The following is a 22,423-nucleotide window of genomic DNA, read 5'->3' on the forward strand; positions in this document are numbered from 1 at the left end:
GTGCAGCTATATTATGTCTCAATTTATAAATCATTTAGGCTTAGGGACAATGAATGTAGGTGTTACATCGCATTTAGGAAAGTATAGGCCAGTTTGACCTAAATATGTGACAGCTGAAGTGTTGGCTTCAGGGGTAGGGCTGACACAAGTCAATGTAATGTTTCAGGGTTCTGCTTTTAATTCCTGGATCTAAAGTTTTTGGTAGTAAGAAAAAAAAACTTGATTGCGTGTTTACGCATGACGTCGAAGCCAACGCGTTTACGTCGCTAATTGCCACTTCTCTGTCACAAAGCCACGCCCACTGTGCGTACAATATATTCACACAGCTTGACTCAAACCATCTAGTTAAGAAAGAAGTACTGCATAGGAAGTATGCCCATTTTAACCACAGACAAAAGGGAATAAAGTTGCTTCTTTTTAATAGATAACACGTTACCTTATATATATATATATAGACCTGACTTGAATCAGCTGTAAACTGATAATTGGACCAAACTGCGCCCAATCAAAACAAACAACAAACAATCCCGCTGTATGCCAGACTTCAGCACAACATTATTGGCAAAACCCATAAAATCTGCATTCAAAGGTCTGCTTTACTGTTGTCTTCAAATGAATTTCAGCCAACTTCGCCCCAACACATTATTCTTCTGTAAAGTTTGACTGACTATTGTTGAAAATTAAATGGATTAACCGAGCAGTTTTCATCGATCTCAGAAAACGATCAAAAAGACGAATGGCACCTGAAGCTAATTCATGTAAATCAGAGGGAAAACAGTTTCTTTTGTTCATGCCTTGGGTAGCCCTTCATCTCAAATAGTTCAACAACATACTGTAATAAATCATGTGTAGAGAAGATCATAGATCCATATATTGTTTACATAGTCTCAATCTCACACTGTATAACTGCACATTTAGTTCGTTGTGTTCATAGTTTACAATAACTAACACATCTGCACTTTGTTAATAATATTCAGGTTTCATGGGCGACAGAGATACTGATCACGTGACGACGAAAGGGAAGGGGCACGCGCAAGGTTTTTTTTCACCTTTTTTTTGTAAACAACATGGCGATTCACGGCTGGCCCCGATAGCCGACTGCTGTAACACTGAGCTTGTCAAACTCCTCGTTTGTATGTGTTAGGGCTTCATAGGTGAGGATTGACATATAGGACAGATTATTAAGTGACCAAAGAGCTGGAGCGACGAGCTGTCAGTCAGACTGTTTGACAGTCAAGAGGTAATGTTTATAATAAGTCGTTAGCATTGTAGCTAGCTCAACAAAGTCAGCCTCAGAGTCTGAACTGCAAATGATTGTTTCATAAAAATGACATTAGTTAGGTTAAGGTGTGTGTGTTGTTGATGACTTGAGTGTTCATATTTCCTCTCTGTTGATGACAGTCACAGACACCGCAGAAAGTTTAACTGTCTAAACCATATAAATACTAAACTTCATGTTCATGTTGGATTACTGCCAGGCTCCCCTCAGTCTATGGGCTCTCAGTCCAGTTCTGGGATGTCTGGTGGAAGGGGATCTTCCAGTGGCAACCCAGCTGAGCAGTCTGAAGCAACAGAAGCAAACCAGAGCAGTAGCAGCAGCCGAGTCCGCAGGCCGGCTGAGAGGCAGCAAGGAGACAGACAGCAAGGAGACAGACAGCCAGCATCTGAGGAGGACGTCGACTTAGCTGAAGTGCTGGCTTACCTACTAAGAAGGTGACTTGGAAGATCAAAACAATGCCTTAATATAAACCCTTTTCTAAATGTTCTGTGGTGTATTGTTATTTCCCATAAAAGTAAGATAAACACTCTGTTGTGTGCCAGGCCCTGTACGGATAGAGACAAACAAACGTAATGTTTGCAAGAACACACAATGCAAACCTGAAAGGCCCTGAGATATCAGAGAAACATTTCTACACAAAAGTTCTACTCAGCTGGAAAGATCCTTTCAAAACACTGTGTATTGTACGCCAAAAAGCTCCCGCTGCTTCGTCAGTGGCGTATGAACGGGATCAATTACTTCTGATGATCTACATGGCTGCCGTCAGTGTGTGAATGTGTAGGTGTGACCTGTGGTGTTAAAATGCATTGAGTAGTCAGAAAAGAACATAAAAGCTCAAGTCTATTTACCATTTGAGTGAGTGTGAGTTAAGGCTGTATGATATAAACTCCAATGCAAAAAAAAAGATTAAAACTAGTTTTGATTTGATTTTATCCATAAAATTCAACAAACAGAAACTGAAATACTATCTATCTATCTATCTATCTATCTATCTATCTATCTATCTATCTATCTATCTATCTATCTATCTATCTATCTATCATGTTGAATGGAATCACAGATCTCCATGGTTGGATGTCACATCCTGGAAGAGAACTATGGGAGACCATGGGGTGATGCTGAGTTAGTTAAAGAGAAACTCTAGATTTACCTTTTTGAAAATCATGATTTTTCATAAAATACAATTTATCGATACAATGGTTTTATCACCAGGCCCGAAAGTAAATATAAAACCATGAGGTACAATTCAATTCCTCGATGTAAATGTCTTGACATGTGCAAATTAAAATGCAGAAAATGTCTATGTGTGTAACGTGTAAATGTACATACACATATAATATCTAACTGTTACTCATTCAAATTGAAGACCATATACATAGAAGTCAAAGTTGGAACATTGACGCTGAAGTTCAGTCGAAGTTAGGGGTTTCCTGTAACGACTTTTAAGTTTGTTATTTAAGTTTGAGTTATTTATCCGTTGTAACTTTTAAATACAGAATAGCTTTCAGCACAAAGAATCTCAGAGAGTCAATATGAGTAAGTTGACAATGAACTTACTAAAGTTAGCATTCGATACCCTGAAGAAAGCCAAGGTTCTCCCTTCTGTTACAGTAGAAAACTGTAACAACGGTCCTCCATCCAGGATGTTCTGTAACATTTGGATTGATTTGTGATTGAGCTGCTGTGTTTGTGTCTTCAGGGGCCAGGTCAGACTGGTCCATGGCAGTGGAGCCACAGGGCTGCAGCTGGTCCAGTCATATTCTGACTCGGATGAGGACAGTGACGGAGCCTGGGAGGGTCGGCTGGGCGACCGCTACAATCCACCAGGTAAACTCTCACCGAAGCGCCCTGGGGAAAAACAAATCACTGAATAGTATCTTACTTGATAACACGGAGCCCTTTAAACACCATTTCTGTTTTGACAGTCAAACATGCAGCTGTATGAATTCACTGTGTGCAGGATTTTCCCCAAAAGATGAATACAAACTCATCAAATGAATCCCTCTCTTTAATCACTTTGGAACCATGTGTGTTTACGAATCACAACCGACAAATCCCCTCATTGGGTCTTAAAGTAAAGATGTAGAACAAACCTTGGGCAGTAAATATCCTTATTGAATTCTTTAATTCCTGCAGTGTCAATTCATGTCTGAAAAAACTTATCGAGTCAGCTCTCCTGATAAGAGGAAAGTTGAACTTTAACCTACTGTATGTTACAACCTTTTGATTGTTTGAGGGCAGAATGTAATCAATTCAAAAACCTTGTCTGGATGTGTTACTGATCTAGTGGACACCCAACCTGACACCAATGAGGTGGACCGAAGCGAGATTCGAACCCAGATCCTGCTTGCGACAGCCTCCTCTTCCCTGAAAGGCAGACAGAGTTTCACCCACATGCTAACAGAGGTCAGACCGTGTGGATTGAAAGTCAAATCTGTAAACATGCTAATGATTAATACATGTGAGTTAAAGTTCTACTTTAGTGTAGACTTAACATTGACAACACAGTTTGGACCAAACGTTTGACAGTATAGTAATCCTTCATCTGCTCCGCTGTAGATGTCAGTTAACATTGAACGGTGTTGTTTTCTTCTTTTCTGTCTTGGCTTGTAGAGGGAACAAGGCAGATGTAGAGGCACCAGTTTTTCCCATGGAGAGTGTAGTCGTATCCGCACACAGTAAGTATGGCTTCCTTTTTGCTCCTTTTTGAATATTTATCAAGAAATAAGTGCTAGGTTGCACAGAGACAGAATATATACCTCATTAGGTTTAATAAGTGGAAAACGTTGTGTTTTATGTATTTTATTTTTTCAATCTTGAAAGGACTCGGTATACGTGATGTTTACAGGAGGCCTCCTGCTGTTGTCACTCTAATCCACTCGACTCTTCTTTTCATTGCAGTTTTCTGCCAAACTATGTATCACACAAGGATACATACCAGCAGAAAGCCTTCTGCGGAGTGTACAGCGAGGAGGGCAACATGTTTCTGTCCGCCTGCCAAGGTAAACAAGCCCAGATCAGTCAGGAGAACCCAGAGGAACTGAATTTAATCTGAGAGGGATTTTAAACAACCATTTGTTTGGAACTGATCGCTCACCCAAATCTGAATTCAGATCTTTGCTACAACTGTCTGATATCTAATTAGTTTAACAAATGTTTTGATAATATTTAGGCAATGCAAACTTCATATAACCCCGAAAAATCCGTTGTTGTTACTAACGTTTTTAACTTGAGCCTGACTGGCAGCCGGTTAATCGGCCAGCTGATAATGTCGTCTGATATTAGCTTCTCCGGTCACAATCAAGATTGGCTCATTTAATCACAGATATACGTCGATACTACTCGATTTACTCACCAGACAAATAGCATTTAATTCGAGTTTCATTGTATGACACTAGCAGTTGTCTCTCTGGCTGTCACCACTAGGGGCCGCTACAACAGGCACCAAGCATGATCTCTCTCCAGAGTGTCAAGCGAGGATTCGTGTACATGCACAGTTACTTTTCAAAAGAGGGAACATCTTGTCTTCAATATAGATATGTTCCACAGGTGTGTGATCCGCATTAGAGTGATCAACACAGTAAATGTGTACATCCATTTATCTATCTCTATGATTTGAACATAGATTAAAGAGAGAAATCGCCTGATGTATCAGATTTATCGATGTCAGTGTCGGTCGGGCCCTCTTTTTATTTTAAAGTTAGTTTCTCTTTTCTCAGTGAACACCACATGTTAGGGATCTCTACGCCTTCTTCACTTCTCCTAAAATGTCATCACAACCACAATTGTTTTTGGGTTTTTTTGTTGCTCGCCGCAGATCAGAACATCCGCTTGTACGACACCACCAGGGGGCGCTTTCACCTGCGGCGCACAGTGAAGGCCCGTGATGTGGGCTGGAGTGTGCTGGACGTCTGCTTCACTCCGGATGCTCAGCATGTGCTCTACTCCAGCTGGTCTGACTACAGTAAGGCTAGGGGACAAAAACAGTTTGTGTGCATATATATATATATATATGTGTATATATGTATGTATATATACACACACGTTCATAGAATGTATGTATGTGTGTATATATATATATATATATATATATACACACAGATGTATGTGTGTATATATATACAGACACACAGATGTATGTGTGTATATATATATATATATATATATACACACAGATGTATGTGTGTATATATATACAGACACACAGATGTATGTGTGTATATATCTGTGTGTCTGTATATATATATATATACATATACATGTGTGTGTTTGTGTGTGTGTGTATACATGTATATATATATATATATATATATATATATAATGTATGAATGCATATGTATCGGTTTGTTTAACTGTGTGTTAATAATGATAATCAGTGTAAAGTTTGTTGACAGGGATAGCTTGAAAAGTTTATTTTGGTGGAGATAAGCACAGTATTTTCCTTCTGATAGTTTTGATTAGAGCTGTGAAGCTTCAGGAAAGAACATGTACCAAAACGTTGAATGAGAACTCTCGTACAGTAAGAATACCACAACTGTTTAAAGACTCATAATGGAGCAATCAGAGTTAAAGTATTACACATATCACTCATGCCTATTATTTGTAAACGATGTTCTCCTAATTCTCTCACAAAGTATTGATGCAAAGGCTGATCAGTAAAGTAGGATGGTACTGATCCCTTTTGGTACCATTCCCAACTTTTGACGGTGGAAACGCCAATAAAAGAGTACTGACCTGGACCGCTTGGTGGAAACGAGGTTTAAGTCTCTCCTGACGCAGACAATGAGTCCTTAATGTCTGAAAGCTCCATATAAGGTGTACACTTAACTTTTGTTTTATTACAAAGGGAATTGTTTATAGAATGTATTTATTGTGTATCACAGGAGATTAGCTAACTCAACAAATCTGCAGAAAACCATTGACATCATTTTTTTTTTTTTTTTTTAAGCATCTCATTGGTTCTGCCAGCACTTTGCACAATGTGTGATCCTACATGTTGCAGTGATATTCTAACATCCTCCGTCTCTCTATTTGTGTGTGTGTGTTCTCCTTGCAGTTCATCTGTGCAGTATAGATGGAGACAGTGAAAACCACACCGCCCTGGACCTCAAGTTAGTGTTTCCCTCATAGTAACTTATAACATTACGGAGCAGGTAATCTATCATTCGCTACCAGCCGCCCCTCCTCTCCCTTCATTACCACCTGGATGAATGATGCTGTCACGACTTGTCACCTCAACATCCATCCTTTTGGTGTGTGTGTGTGTGTGTGTGTCTGTTGCTGTTAATGGGAGAGATCATAACTTCAACAAAACTTCAAGCTTATAGCGTTTTTTCAGAATATTTTTTCAGAATATTTTCCTTTTATGATTTTAAAATCGATGCTATGCTGTCGTGTCATGCAGCTTGTGTATGTGTTTTCCTTTGTGTGCTGTGTAGCCCAGATGAGAGGAGGTTCTGTGTGTTCTCACTGGCTGCGTCCACAGATGGCAATGAGATCCTGGGAGGGTGAGTACAGTTTGCTATTATGTTTAAAGGCAGCCGACTGACAGAGTTACAACCAAGCCTTAAGTGTCTTTCAGGAATGTACAAAACAAGACAGAGATTCAAGCTGGGATTTATTTTTTATTTTTTATTTTTTCCAAGGTTGAAGTTGAATAGACTTGTAATTCCTGAAAACGACACGTTGACACGTTGGTCCATCCCGTTGAGTGTTTTTGAAACATTTCCTGAAAAAGTCGTAACTCTCTCCTTGCAGAGCAAACGATGGCTGCCTTTACGTCTTCGACCTGGAACAGAATAAACGCACATTAAAGGTTAGTGTGTGGTACTGGATATTCTGATTCTGCTTCTGTACCTGCTTTTATTTCTTGTAAATCATGTATGTATAGTGCTGACTCATCCGGTGATTAAGGTGAGCCAGACATGAAAGTGTGCCTGCTCACTTAAAGTTTCCCTGTTTGTAATTTAGCAGCTCAAAGTCCCCCCCCCCCCCCCAGCAGCAGGTCCCAGCCATCTGATTCATCACTGTCTTATGTGCTTTCTCATTCTGTCCCTCCCATTAGCACGGCATCATGTGTCTCTGGATAATCACTGACCTTGTTACTTTGGCTCATTTATTTTCCAGGAGGATTCTGATGGTGGTCGCGTATTTAATAAATCCTTCAATAAGACACAAACATAATAATAACAATAGATGCAGACTATCCCACAGTCCGAGTTCATCTGCTTTAAAAACTCACTGAAGCATTACGTTTGTGGAATAAATCAGTCCTGAAAAAGGAAAGAATAAAGACCTTCCTCCTGTCGCAATTTGTTGGTAACATTTGAAATGTCTGTGCACCACCTTTTGCATTTTGGTCTTTATGTTACTGGAAACGCGAATAATATATGTTACGGGCTCTTTGTTGCCAAACTTAAAAAAAAAAGAAGATTTCTACTACTGCCAGATCTGCTCTTGTTTTGAGAATTCACGGTACTTTCATCTATCTTTAAAATGTGTTTCTCATAGAATGAAATCTTCCATCGTCTTCATCTTTTTTTTCCTTTCGGTCACGACATTCATCCACCCAGTCACGCACCATCACGCAGACAAAGAAACGTTCACACAACCATGAACGCGAGACACACTCTCTCTCACAAAAGAAATCGCACAAACGTACACACGCTCACTTGCTTGCACGCCCTCCCTCCACACAGGCACACTTATTGTCTTTCCTTTGTTTCCCCTTCTCATCAGATTGATGCCCACGAGGACGACGTGAATGCGGTGGCGTTCGCCGACAGCTCGTCCCAGCTGCTCTTCTCTGGCAGCGACGATGCGGTGTGCAAGGTGTGGGACAGACGGACGCTGCGGGAGGACAGACCACAGCCTGTCGGACAGCTGGCCGGCCATCGAGACGGCATCACCTTCATTCACAGCAAGGTGGGGGGTGAGGAGAGGAATGCTGCCGGTATTTTATCAATCTGTCACCAGAAAGTTCCTCAAATCCTCCTGGGCTGTTGGATTTGACTGATTGGTTGGTTCATGATAAATTTAAAGCCAATATTAGCCCAGTGTAATCATTACTCTGTTAAGTGGGTGTAACATTTAGGTGTTCTTTGCATCCTTCATAAAAGTGTGCGCTTCCTCACCTGTGATGTGTCCATGCCAGGGTGACGCCCGTTATCTGATCAGCAACTCGAAGGACCAGTCCATCAAGCTCTGGGATGTCAGAAAGTTCTCGCCCAAAGAGGGGTTAGCGGCTTCCCGCCTGGCAGTCACACAACAGAACTGGGACTACCGCTGGCAGCAGGTTCCCCAGAGAGGTGAGAAAGAAGTGAAGGGACTCACAAGAGCTGTTGTCTACTGAATAACACAGGTGAGAGGAGAACTGAAGAGAGGAGGAGGTGGTGGAGACCAAATGACGTCATAAAAGAAGGGAGAAGGTGCCAAGACTAACATCGTTAACCTTGAATGTTTGTGTTTGTGGGAGGGTAAGGGGTTATTGAAGTACTAGGGAAAGACAGATGAGTGATTTAAAATACGAATGCAAAGAGGAGAGTTGGCATACCGGAGAGGTGAAGTAAGGTGTTCCTAAAACAAGGTGGAAAAGAGAACGCACTGTATGCGTTTGTAGACTTCACCACCAGGGGGCTCTCTACCAAAACAATAATAACAGATGGCGCAGAGGCTGGTGGGGAATCACGGGAGTGATTCTCTCCGCATCCCGAAATATTTAAGGTAATGTCTGTTACTTAGGTGTTTTAGTGTAATAATTCGACAGTGTTTTTGACTCGTTGAAGCTGCTGTTCTGATGATCGTGGAGGGGATTTCTGAGAGGACTGCTTGTTTTCACTTTGTTCTGTTGTCCTTTCCAGCTCTGAAGAGACACAAGCTGACCGGCGACACCTCTGTGATGACCTACCGCGGCCATGGCGTTCTGCACACGCTCATCCGCTGCCGTTTCTCCCCAGAGTTCAGCACGGGACAAAGGTTCATCTACTCGGGCTGCTCCACGGGCAAAATCATCGGTGAGTCTTTAGCCTGTGCGGTCATATCATTGTGTCCCTTCCAGGTTATTCTACATGGAAAATTAATGTAGTTCTTCTGATGTGCATGATTAAAACCACGTGTTATCCGAAACAGCCGTTGGAGGTTTTTGAATACGTGAAACTCTTTGTGTCCGTCCAGTTTATGACGTGCTGACGGGCGCCGTGGTCTCCAGACTGTCGGGCCATGATGCATGCGTGAGGGACGTCAGCTGGCATCCATACGAGGACAACATCGTCAGCAGCTCTGTGAGTCCTTTTCATGCAAACTGTGAAACCAGAGGCAGTGTGAAAGATGTGTAACCACTAATGGAAGATAGAGTTTAAAAATGTGCCTTTAAAGACTCAAACGCCTTATTGAGTCAGGCTGGCTTTTACTCCAGTAATGAAATGAAAACTTAAAGAAGTTGATATATAGCTTTCTGCTATAACTACGGATATTACGGATGAGTTACAAAACTATGATTTTATTTAGTTTATTGTATATATTATATTGACTTTTAAACAGTTTCTCTCTTTGCTAGGAGATTTTTTTTTACCCATATCTGGACAGATATAAGATCTCTAAGTTGTCACCCCTCCACTGAGATAAAATAATATCTCACACATTGTTGTTCAGACTGCAAATAAGGTGATGGAAAGAACTGCGATACTCTTGATGTCGTCATCTTTACAGGTTCAGTAAATGTGACATGGCCGATGAGAAATAAGCTTTTATAGGTGTTTTTTAAAGTTCAAAAAACAGCGACTCCACCACCGTCTCACTTTAGCTCTTGTTCACATTTGTTGCAGAAGTTTATCTAAACCATTTCAGCGGGTCATAGCGCAGTTTACATTTGTTTTCCATTGTAATGTGTAACAGTAAAAGGCAACTAGTAGGACAAAAATAATTGACCAGAACTTCCACCAGATGTGCATTGCGTGTCGGTTTCCGCTCCGTTACGCCTTCGCCGTCTGTCAACACCTACAGGCTGCGTTCTCAGAGCGCAGCAGAGAACAAGAAGTTCCTGCGGGTATTACACACGACAGCGTGAGATAATGCGATGTACGTGTTATAAAACAATATATTAAACACATCAACTAACGTATAAGGTCATTGCCCCCCCCCCCCCCCCCCCAAAGTTTTATTCTGAAAATAAACCGGACGTTTTAATGCTTTGGTGTCTGACTTCCTGTCCCACTTTGTCTGCTTCGTGGTGAATTCACGTGTCGTGCTCCGGTATCTGGCAAAAATAAAAGCCTCCCGTATTTGCTGCAGAGGGGCCAGTGTGCTGTTCGAGATGAGACGCAGCACAGCTGAGCCAGTGGAAACACACACAATGAAAGTGATAATCTCTCAGCTCTGCTGCCGTGACAGAGCGGAGACAGACTGAGCATGCATCAGGTGGAATTTAGCAGAAATAAAAAGTTCTACGTCTGCCCGGTGACTTACAGTTAAGAAAAACCAACCGGTTTGAATCTGGGAGTTTAAATGTAAACCCCCCCCCCTCCTCTTTTTTTAAACTTAAATAACTACAATTGCAGTCAATGAGTACATGTTTTAAACCCTGGAGTATTGACTCTTTTCAGGAACTGGGACACTCTTAAGTAAAGACAAACTTCCACATGAGCTTCTTACCTGTGTTTCTCCACAGTGGGACGGAGCAGTGCGCATGTGGGAGCACAGACAGACTCATCCTCTGGAGGAGGAGAGAGAGGGAGAGAGACTGACAACGGGACAGAAAGATCTTTGAGGCGGCGTGCAAAGGAAGAAAAAGAAAGAAAAGTCTGAGGAGGCGGTGCGTCCACAGAGGGGTCGAGTCTGGCCCACACAGGAAAACGATAAGCTGAGAAGAACTGGGAGAGACTTTAATTACTTTTAAATTCAATGCTGGATATTAATAATTACAATAATTGAGTGGTTGTTAGGAGGCATGATAGCCTTAAACTGTCATGGACAGACTGACACAGTGGTGACGGCCTACTTCTTCTTTTTTTTCTGTGTTTTTGCCTCATTGTCTCGCGCTGAGTCAACAGGTCATTGCTGTTTTTGTTTTTTTTTGTTTTTTTTCTGTTTTTGTTTAATGGCCTGAATCCACGTTACAAAAAATGTGCTTTCGCTCTTAACACCAAGCACTGCACTTACTCACAGAGAATATGAAATGAAAAGGCAAGCGAGTAATTTGAAAATCAAAGTTGGATATAGCAGGAAGAAACGTGGGGTGATTCTGTATAAATGTAAAATATTTTAATGGTATGTGTGTTCAGGGAGTGTATTTAGATAGTTGTTAGGTTGCCGGCTTGGACTCACTTTTGACTTTGCTGTCTGGAGAACATGAGCGGAGTCTTCTTTGAAGGCCTGTCATGTTCGAACGCCACCTTTAAACACCCAGTATATTCAAAGAATCGAGCACGCCACACTGAAGGCACGGCTCCTTAAGGCTGCTGTCGTCGTGGAGCACCCTGAGTAAACAGTTGGTCGGCCACATGGTAAGCTGTTGAAGGGCAGCTTCCTAGGGGTCAGCATGCAAGTTAACCAGGGCGCTCAAATGTTTTAAGTGTTTCATCACAACGATTGTATGTTAGTGACTCTTCAGACCACCTTAAGTCTTAAGGCAACCCATGTATTTAAAGTCAGAGATTTGGGATCAGCCCCCGACTCTGTAAACACGAGTCCTGAGCCAACTTAGAAAACGGAGGCTAATTTTGTGAGCCAATATAAACCTGTGATCTGTTTCAAAGATTTGAATGTTCATGATTCCATGTTTAAGACTTGTTAAAGGGACTGGGGATGTGTGCGTGAATCAAAAGTTACACACTGATCTGTATTATGCAATTTTCAGGGGTTTATATCAAAGCTCATGTTTCACTCTCAGACCGTTGTTTTACGGTGACAATAAAACCTCTCTTTAAATGTATCACCAGTCAATGCAAGCGTTCATGCTATGCTTTTACTGTCGCTCACATCGTGAAGGGCTTGGAGCAGCAAAGTCAACAGCAAAGTCAACGGAGGTACGCGTCTTTGTTCATTTTCTTAAGTGTGGTCTCACTGAGAGAACATTTCACAGAAAGCTAAAAATAGTCCAAACTCTTTCTCTTTCACTTCATTTCTTTTTCCCGTGTGCCATCTGGGAACTATTACATGTGTACTCGACAGTGGCAGACAACTGGTTATTAGTTGCTAACAGGGTCCACAGCAAAGTCATGTGAAGGTCATTTAACTGACAGTAATGCAGTTAGTGCTCTCTGTCATGGCTGCTTCCTTCTACACTTAACAGTGTTGTAGTACTCGAGGTTGGTCTTGGTTTCAAGGTTATTGCTACTCTATTTATATATATTAATTATTGTTGCCATATTAGTCTGTGTTCTGACAACACAAACACTGATAAGAATGGACACAAATTTGATTTGAGATCATTGGGGAGGAAGAGGAGGTCACAGTCCAATGAGATCACAAAGTAATCGCAACTGCTTGACTAAAGTTTTTAATAAAAACAAAAAGGAGCTCCAGCTGAAGAGCCAGATAAGGTAGCAGTATAAATAACAGGTTGTAAAATAAAAGCACACAGGATATCCTCAACCAACTGAAAGCCCCTCTTCACACACTCCTGTACTGTTTGGACTCTGTATAAGTAGTAAGCCTGCATTTGCTTTCCTCTGAAAAGCGTTCAGGCTTGTTTTATTGAGCACAGAAAGACTAAATGTACTTAATTTGGCACCAGGAGTTAAAGAGGTGTAATCGGCCCTGGCTTGAGGACAGGGCCTGGAAATAAAGACTCACGGGGGTTGAGAGAAACGCAGCTGTTCATGGCGCCAAATGCAGGCTGGCAACAGTTTAAAACTTAAATTAGTATTGGCTCTAACAGCTGATTCTAAGAAAGGAGTGACTGACGAGAACCAAACAAGGAGCCAAATGAACCATTTCACATGAAACTGATTCTTAACACAAGATGAGATACATTTTTCTTTTAGATGTTTAGTGCAAATATAATTGAACAAGGTTGTATAACAACAGTAAGTCTGATTAGAAGTAGTTGTTTGAGGTCAGTGTGCACAGTTTGGGGTTAATTTTCAAAGCCACAGATTTAGAACACCATAATCAAAGACAGGAGGAAACTCCAAATGTTTTGGAACATGGATTAGAGAATAATGAGGTCAGTAAGAGAAGCAGCCATTATCATGTCCACACTCTGAGTCTGTGTTGTGGGGGAGGGCTTTAGGGGGGAAAGGGAACAGAGGGATTGTATTTTTATAACCATGTGCTCTCTTGCACGCCTGACAGTGATAAAGTAGAAAGGCGAGAAGAAGTGAGGCCGACTACAGCACACAGATCTTGCTGGACAAAAACAGACAAGGAGGGGTCCAAAGAAAATCTCAATCGTATTAAAAGGCTCACCGGGAATACCGACATGGATGTAAAGATTGAAAAGTCCTCAAATGGCTTCACACCAGATATCAACTTGGAGAAGTTACGTAAGACAGCTGCAGAGCTGATAGTGCCAGGAAACTTCATCCTCAGGCTCCTGAACGCTGCTCTGGTGTTTGTGACAGACGTGCTGGCCAGAATTTTTGGAAGCAACCTGGTCAGAAGACATTTCCACCTGATGCTGTCTACCTTGGTTCTGTTTGGGCCTCTGTTGAGTTTCTGGGTGTCAAAGTACAGCATCTTCGCTAACAGCAATCACTACCTGTACAGGTGAGATAGGTGGAAAATCTAAAGGGTGATGGTTGTGTTTGTGCTTTCAATTGAAATCTCACACTGATAAGTAGCTGCATGTAGCCCAAAGTGTGTGTCATTGCTGAACACGGTCTATGTTTCTGTAACATAGAACTTTAAAAACAAGGAAGGACTTACTTCCAAAGTGTTCAAGGTGAGTATATCACATGTTAACAGCAAGAATAACAATTGCTGACTATTACAAGCTGACCTTTTACTGGCTCCTCTCTTCCTGTGCCACTCTTGTTTAGCATTAACCATGACCTGTGCAATGATCTGTGTGGCGATTGTTACTTCACAGGTTTTAATGATACACCAACTGCACAAGATTTCAGTTAGAATTTTAAATTTAAAATATTTATTCATAAGCACATTATTTTGAAGGAAACTCTGCTGAGCGCCAACTGTGCAATTTAAAAACATTAATACTTTCCTTGTGATTTATAAATACAGCAGACATTGTACCAGTTGTTCTTTTTTAATAACATAGATACGTTTACGCACATATTGAGGTAAAGGATATCTAAATAAATACCCATTATGCTTGTTTTTCTAACCTTATATAATTTTTGTAATATGTTTGTGGGAATTTATGAATAGATGTGTAAATGTGAGACTGAACCTTGAACTTTTAGGCTTCATTGATTCTGAAGAACTGGTTAATTTCACGACAGAAGTTATTCTCATGTATCAATATTTTTTGTACAAACAGGAAGTTCCTTAAGTCCACTTGGGGTTGGACCTTCATCTTCTCAGGTTCCTTCATCCTTCTTCTCTCCACCTCAGCCCGTCATCCCCCCTCTCTCCTACTTCGCCACCTCTCTCGTGTAGGGGTCGTGGGGTTGCTCTGGTGGGGCTCTCAGCGTGTCCTGACCCTGCTGGAGGATGCAGCAGGAACCTGTTATGAACCTATAACTCCTGATCAAGATAGCCAAGGTACTGCCTCCTCAGCACAGCCCCTGTTGCTTCTGCATGAGGACCAGACCAAGGCCTCCTGCCTCAAAGCCAACATGGTGTGGAGAGGCTATGAAGTATCCCAGGACGTCCTCATCCTCTGCTTGTGTTGCCTGCAGCTTGTGGAGGAAATATCCGTCTTTGGCCGTCACCTAGCTCAAGTAAAGCCTCTGCAGAGGTCCTCTTGTGGGCCTTTAAGGTTCATCTTCCTCCTGTGTGTGGTCCTACTCACTCTTTGGATGCTCCTGCTGCTGTGTTTGCTTGCACACTTCCCAAAGTTCCCCTCCCAGCAGCTAGGGGGAGCTCTGGGCTACCTGGGATGGAGAGGACTCTATCAGGGATGGTACAGACTGAAACCGGGCTGGGGCTGTCCTGGTTTGCCAGAAGAACATTTTTACAACACAGATATAAAACAACACGTACAGTAATTATAAAAGCTTCAGCTGACAATGTGGTTTTGTATGCTGGGTAATTTTAAACACTCATCTAAACTTCACAACTCTTGCACAATATGCAGGAAGCTGTGATTGAATAGATACTTTACTGATCCCAAAGTGAAATTTCATTGATTGGTCAATAGTACTCTAAAACCCACATACATATATATATGTATGTAAATATAAAACATTCAAACAAAAGACATCCAGACAGTGCAATAGGAATCTTGTTTTATTTTGTAATAGGAACCAAAATGAATACAAAACATGAAAGGCAAGGTTTTTATTTCAGGTTGCTGTTTTGAAACTTGATAAGAGTGTCACACTACACTAGCTGTGTCTTGTTAGAGAGCCAGGGTGTGCTGGATTCAGTCTCAGTAGATGAGAGCCTTGCCTTCTCCTCTGGGCTTCTTAATCTTGTCAAAGTTCTTGTTAATGATGTCAAACAGCACAGCCTGAAGAGAGAGAGAGAGACACACGGGGGAAAGACATCAGGGGAAATGTAGCAACGATGCATATAATAAAGACAGCACGTGAGAGAGACTGAAAGAGGGTATTATAATTGAGAGAGATGATTGTCAAACAGCTGCTTTCATCATCACCTGTACTGCCTTGTTCATTAACAGCATCAAACACAGAGGGACAATAGCAAGAGGAAGGAGACAAACAGGGACTAATGGATAGGAGATGGAGCACCAATCAATTTAACACGAGCGCAGCAATTACTTTAATTACCCTCCTATTAAGAAGGAATGGATTCCATTTAGCCGCTGTCCCTGCTGCTGGGACATGGCTGGAATATTTTATAGATGTGTGTATAGTCTTTATTTAGAAGACAGTGTCATTACAAGAGATGGAATATCAAGTCTGACACATTAAAAACATCAAATTGTGCTTCTTGGTTAATGTGTCGAAACTTGTCCTACATTTTTTATTTAAGTAATTTCTTTTTTTAGTTTTTTTTTTTTAACAAAAACACAAATATGCTTCATAACCTTTCAAGAAGAAAAAAAAACAGTAGCCGATATGAGGTCTTACATATGTGTTGCGGATGTCCAGGACCACAAGGCGGAGCTCCCAGTACTGATACTGATCCAGCTCGTGAACCAGCTGTCTGTAGTCTCCCTGTCGCAGAGAGCACAGAACACACAGTTCATATGCAAGAACATACAAGACTGAGAACATCAAGTGTGTACCCAATTTGTGTAGAGCAGAACATTGTCATAATAGGTTTTATTTGACACAAAGCAAGGCATCTATTATCTATTATCTATTAAATCACTCCGATCAATATAACACAGTGACCTAATAGAGTGATCCAGATTACAAACATGAGATACTGACCACGTGGGATTGTTTGGCAGCTTTGGCCACAGCGTCACCTCTCTCATTGTAGTATCTGACAAGCCAAAGACAAACACGTAACTTAACAGTCGTCCACAGAATTTATATCCGCCTCATTTTAACATGACTCTACAATGTGTGTGTGTGTTTGGACGTGCGTGAACAACTTCATCACCCACATAAAAAAAAAAAAGAGATGCATCTTGTTATTCTCTCTTTTTCTCTAAATGAATAAAAGTAATGCACCACACTTTCGCTGCAGAGCTTTTGGTCCTTACTTAGCAAGCTGAGTCTGGAACCCCTCGATCTTTGTGCGTGTGTTGGTCAGCAGCTCAAACACTTTCTCCTGTTGGGACAAGAATACTATCAAATCTAAGTGGACACGTTTAACACAATGGATATGCTGTATAAAAGCCAAATATGTCCAATGAGTGTGAGGACAATTACATGGACTCATTTCTCAGCAGTTACCAACCTGAACAGCCACTCCAAAGTTGTTACCATCTTCAATTTTAGGGATCTGGAGTTGAACCCACATTGACACCTGCCAGGAAAATCTGAATTCATCATCTTGTGTTTGATACTAAAGTTCTTTCATAGTCTTAACCGTTTACACTATTTGTTCTAAAACATTAAAAAAATACTGTATGTATGATGGCGATCATTCACCTGAAGCATATAACACACCCACACATAAAGCAAGCCTCATTGAATTCAATCTTTTTCTTCAGTTGTGAACGAGATCATTTTCTCTCTACGACATGAAGCTGACAGGATCATTTTAAGAGGCTCACCGTGTTGAGCTTCTCCTTCAGAGTCTGGATCTGAGGCTTGACCTCCTGCAAGAGACTCTCCACTCGCTCATTGCTGCAGATGGGACCGCAAGGAGGCCCTGTTGGACAAGGAAGCCCAAAACATTGATTCTCTTTGTCATAATATCAAATATTCTGGTTCAGTCAGGAATAAGAGTTCCTATCAAATGTAGAGAATGGATGTAAAAGCTGTTCAGTGGCTCCAGTTACTCCTACTTCACCCTGGTGAAGTATTTACATTTTCTACAATTTATCACTTTCCATTCCTAATCAAACCACTTTATCACCAACGTTATTGAATTACCACTCTGAGAGGATCAGAATTGTTCCATATTCAGTCATCATGCTGCTTTTTTAACACGTTTTCTCTGCAACATGTCTCCTCATTTACCTGAATCTTCCTCCTCTTTCTCCCCATCTTTGTCTTTGTCTTTCTTCCCTTCCTTTGCCTCCTTCTGCATCAAGGGAACAGAAGGCAACACAGTCAAAAAGATGTTCATATCCTCATAGTCTCTCAACCAATCACAAATGTTAGCTCTTTTTGTAGGAGAAATGAAACCTAGCAGCAGCCCATGTTACTGCACACGGAGTCATTGACTGTTGTGTTCAACCACGGCATGAACATGTTAAGCTTTGCTGTGTGAACAAAAAACATTCTTCTCAATGTGCCTCCCCCAGCATAAACCTTACTATCACACTCTTCCCTTCTCTAAATGAGTGTGGGCTCTATGCGAGCAACACGTTAAAAATCTGTTCTTATTCTGTGTTCTATGTATTTTGATGACTAGTCTCATCAAATGTCCACTGACCATGATTGAATGCCAACTTTTTTTTTTTTTTTTAAAGCTAACCAATCAAGTTAATCGCCCACTCTCTGCCAATTTGTAAAACAGCCTTGAAAATTTCACAGGGGCTGTTGCCATGGTAATATGGGACTCTGTGTTATGCCTTGACATCTTTTGAAACGCTAAATATAAACTCTTGGCAGAGGATCCTAATTGAAAGGCTTAATGCTGCACTCCTGGAGGAAAACACAGTTACTGTGAAATATATCACATACACTGATATCTAAATTTGTCCCTTTCATTAACCTTTACATTTGTTCAAATGTTAATCACTCTACGTCATTATAGTTAAATATGACTCTTCTGTCATTTACTATAATCAAAGAAATGTCTCAACCCTCCAATGCTTCAGCATATTGCAACAGTTAAGCCAGACCCCCCTAACATGGGACCCACCTCCTCTTTCTTCTTGCGTTTGGCCTCCTCTTTAGCTGGGTCTGGAATGGGAATGTCAAGTGGAGCCTTCAGAGATGCCACGTCATCGCAGCTGAAAGATGTCTGATCCAAACAACAAGTTACAAATCTTACTTTTGATGGCTTTTATGTGATTGACACACACCTTTTACACATCAATATCAAGGAAACCTAACTGATATAATCCATAAATATTGTTAAGAAAAATGTAACAAAGGAAGAGGAAGTCTCCTTGTTTTGATAAAGAGGCCCCAGATGACCCTGACAGACTCCAGCAGGAGCCCGGGCTGTGTGAAAGTCACAGATCGATACCTTCAGCAGCATCTGCAGCTCTTCAATCTTCTGTGGGAAGAATTTTGAAACCAGTTCTTCTGCCTGTATCCAAGAAATGATTATTAGACTAGAAGCAACCCTCTTAATGTTACACACTTTAATTCATGCACTTGTTAGAAAATAAATTACCTCCTTGGTGAGCTTTTCGCAGAAGCCATCCACCTGCACGGAAAAGAAAATGTGATTGATTTAAAGACATTGTTTAAGATTTTTTAGACAACGTGTGAAGGATATCCAGTAAAGTTACAGATTTAATCTAATAATATCTTACTGCTCCCCTCTGTCACCTCTCTGTTTACTCACATCTGAACACTTGCTCTCATATTAATGTATCTTACACACCGAGCAGCACATTTAAAGTAAGGTGCAGCACAATATAACATCAAGTTAGCAGACGAAGGCTTTCGGGTTCACCTGTTTCTTCGACTCGTGACGGAGACCAACAAAAGCCATGTCGACTCTGAAGAAGAAAAGTTAGAGGTTAGAATTTCATTAAGCGTTTTAACTTCATGAAAGGATTATTAGCTTTTTAGTTCGTGTAATTCAATGCCGTACACAACACGGAGAGTTACTCACAGTTACTCAGCATAAAAAACAAAAACGAAAGTAAAGCGCATTGGCAGACAGTTCCGTACTTTCCAATTTTTTTTAATACGACATTCCTGCTGCATTATGGTTCTTGTAGTTCTGGAGAGCGTTAAAGGACACTTCCAGCAAATACTATACAAGACGCAGAGCTAATTTGAGGACTATAGGCTGTGTATTTATTGCTCTTGACAAATACATCATAAACACGGAACAACATAAACATTAATACAATGAAATAAACAGCTTAGCTTATTTGTATTTTTTACTTTTGTAGTTTCTTAAGTTCTCCTCCTTAGACGATGATGTGTAGATGATGAAGAAATATCCGCTGACACTGACTTGCATGTAATATAAAACATTTATTTACAAGAACAGCATCAGTCCAGGTTAGTCATGTTCCTGGGAGAGTCACCAGCCAAATGTGATCCTCCCGAACAAAGAGAAGACCCTCTTATTTATACAATTTTGGTCAACAACATCAGTACATTTACGACTTCATTTAGGCTTTGATCATTCAGGCTCCTACAGTCCTGCACCCCCTGTGGTTCCTCAGGACATCTGGCTTCAAAGGTTACACAGGTCACCATAAGGTGACTTCTTATCTCCCCCAATATAGCCTAAGTGTCTGTTCTCACTTCAATACTAAATTGTTTATCTTTCTCAGTCTTAAGGAATGCCCTCATAAATAAACCCCTTTATTGTCTTTGATGTTAAACCAATCTCTAACTTTAAGAACACCATTTGTCCCACCAATAGCTCACATGTTTCAGCAACACATTTACACTTACATTTACTTATTTTATATTACATTGGGTTACATGTAAAATACACTTCACTTTCATTGACTAAAAGTAAATAAATAAATGATGTGTTCACTCATGGGGTCTGTACAACACTTCTAAAGAATGCAGTCCTTGACAATGAAAGAAAAACAAGTTTTAATACAGAAAAATACCTTTGAATTAATTTTCCAACTACTTCTGCAAGTTCAGACTTTGACCACTAGATGGTGCTACTGTGGAGTAAATAAAACTATCCTTTTCCACTGATTGATACAGGGATGTGTCCAGAGTTATGGTTTTTTTAAACTGGGGTGGCCAAACAGGGACATTGATTTATGCAGGGTTTGTATGAAGTAGTGGTGTGCAAATTCCCAAAATAATAAAATTGTTCTGCCTCCACTAACCTGCACTTACAGAAGACGTATTTCTATATGTTTTAACTTTAATTTCTTAAGCTTTATTCTGTAGGACCCTAAATCAGTGGTTCTCAACTGGTATATCCTCAGGAACCAACACCAATTCCTTAATGAGAAATTTTGACCCAAATTTCAGATGTTTTTCAACCAAAAAGATTCTTTGGATCGTGACCCACCAGATGAGAACTGCTTCTTTAAAGAAAGGCGCGTTCAAAGTTGCAATTTAAATTACGAACAAATGAAAATGTTTCGCATTAAAATACAGATAAGTCCACTAGAGGCCCCGAAGAGATTATTTTATCAACAGCCCCTGCATCTGATAAGGCAAATAGCCAATTATGATTCAGAATCTTTGGGTGGAACCAGTAGTAGCCAGTCAGGTTTGCAGACGAATCACTGCCACCCCTGGCCCCCTGCTGGCCACACCGCTGGAAAGAGTAAACCTGAAAAATGTAATCCTATTTTAATCCAAAATAGCATGCCCATATCAAAGGTATAGCAAACATTTAGCCTCACTGACACCAATAATATCCTGTAAATATACTCAGACTCTATTTTATTATTTTATTAAATTATTCAGACTCTACAGAAAGAATAGAGATTTCCTTTGTAGACACATTTAAACTATAATGTGGATTTTTCAGGTGTCATAAAAACGTTGACAAAAACTATCTGAAGTAAAAGGTCCAGTGGTCTTCTTAAACAGGAGGCACCACTTTCTGGCTTGTTATTGATCAGGCCAAATGTTGACTGTTGTTGAGTGCAGGGCACTGTCTGCTGTCGCAGATCTGCTGTCACATGCTTTCCTTCATCAGGGGCCGTGTGGACAGAGCTGGGGTCAGCCCAGTCAGGTTACAAGCTTAAACAAATACTGGATCCTGAGTGGACAGAATATAGACGTCAGAGCCTCACATTGTAAACACTGTCCTGGTCATTTGCACAGTAAGGTGCTCTCATCACATCAACATGCTCTGTGTTTTACTATGAGTACTTAACTTGTATCTGAGTATGAACTCTAATTACACCTGAAGATAGCAGCATATGAACTATAATAAATCACTAATCGAGCACGAGGTCTCATTGGAAACTGGATCCAAAGTTCAAAGAGTACAAATGTTTACAGCGCTAGTGGCATTATTTGTTGATCCGTTGATTTGATTGAGTGTGTTCAGAGACGTGTGCCTTTCAGAACAGAGAGGATCAGAAGAATAACGTACAAAGGTCATGTGTCTGAACAAAGGTGGGAGAGCTTGAGCTAGCTATAGAGAAAAACCCTCAAAGTTTGCGACCATGTCTTTAGTTGTCAGTGTTTTATGGTTAGGGAGTTTATTTAATTTAATTATATCACTACATGGACTTTAATATTCAATGGAAACAACATCTTCTGGCACTGTCAGCATGTTTATGAGGTCTATGTATTCCTTTTTTATTTTTGGTGAAACTCTCTGCAATTAAATTTCTTCTGAAATTCTTCCTCAATGATTTGAGTGAGC

The 22,423-nt window shown here is 40.7% G+C and overlaps 4 protein-coding genes across 4 annotated transcripts in view; 3 read left to right on the forward strand and 1 right to left on the reverse strand.

Moving 5' to 3' along the window:
* The window catches only part of LOC306835344 (uncharacterized protein), a 116,322-nt gene that overhangs the window by 64,877 nt on the left and 29,022 nt on the right, over positions 1–22,423 (forward strand). The gene's annotated exons all lie outside the window — the stretch shown is intronic.
* Positions 1,029–12,206, forward strand: dcaf11 (ddb1 and cul4 associated factor 11). The gene is made up of 15 exons (XM_079361807.1): positions 1,029–1,240; positions 1,479–1,713; positions 2,979–3,106; positions 3,567–3,685; positions 3,893–3,957; positions 4,181–4,281; positions 5,097–5,243; positions 6,336–6,390; positions 6,718–6,786; positions 7,037–7,094; positions 8,018–8,203; positions 8,433–8,586; positions 9,139–9,291; positions 9,452–9,558; positions 10,944–12,206. Exons 2-15 carry the CDS (start codon positions 1,493–1,495, stop codon positions 11,040–11,042), a joined length of 1,662 nt encoding a protein of 553 aa, XP_079217933.1. The 5' UTR covers positions 1,029–1,240; positions 1,479–1,492; the 3' UTR covers positions 11,043–12,206.
* LOC306835375 (fat storage-inducing transmembrane protein 1-like) lies at positions 12,917–15,478 on the forward strand. Its single transcript, XM_079361856.1, has 2 exons — positions 12,917–13,984; positions 14,718–15,478. Exons 1-2 carry the CDS (start codon positions 13,698–13,700, stop codon positions 15,385–15,387), a joined length of 957 nt encoding a protein of 318 aa, XP_079217982.1. The 5' UTR covers positions 12,917–13,697; the 3' UTR covers positions 15,388–15,478.
* On the reverse strand, positions 15,613–19,826 carry psme1 (proteasome activator subunit 1). Its single transcript, XM_079361857.1, has 12 exons — positions 19,721–19,826; positions 19,559–19,604; positions 19,274–19,306; positions 19,124–19,186; positions 18,794–18,895; positions 17,944–18,007; positions 17,535–17,632; positions 17,216–17,284; positions 17,019–17,086; positions 16,741–16,795; positions 16,435–16,521; positions 15,613–15,851 (listed from the first exon to the last, which is right to left on the reverse strand). The coding sequence occupies exons 2-12, from the start codon at positions 19,595–19,597 to the stop codon at positions 15,771–15,773; spliced, it is 759 nt and encodes a 252-aa protein (XP_079217983.1). The 5' UTR covers positions 19,598–19,604; positions 19,721–19,826; the 3' UTR covers positions 15,613–15,770.

This window comes from Symphodus melops, assembly GCF_947650265.1.
Source record: "Symphodus melops genome assembly, chromosome: 14".
Taxonomy (NCBI): Eukaryota; Metazoa; Chordata; class Actinopteri; order Labriformes; family Labridae; genus Symphodus; species Symphodus melops.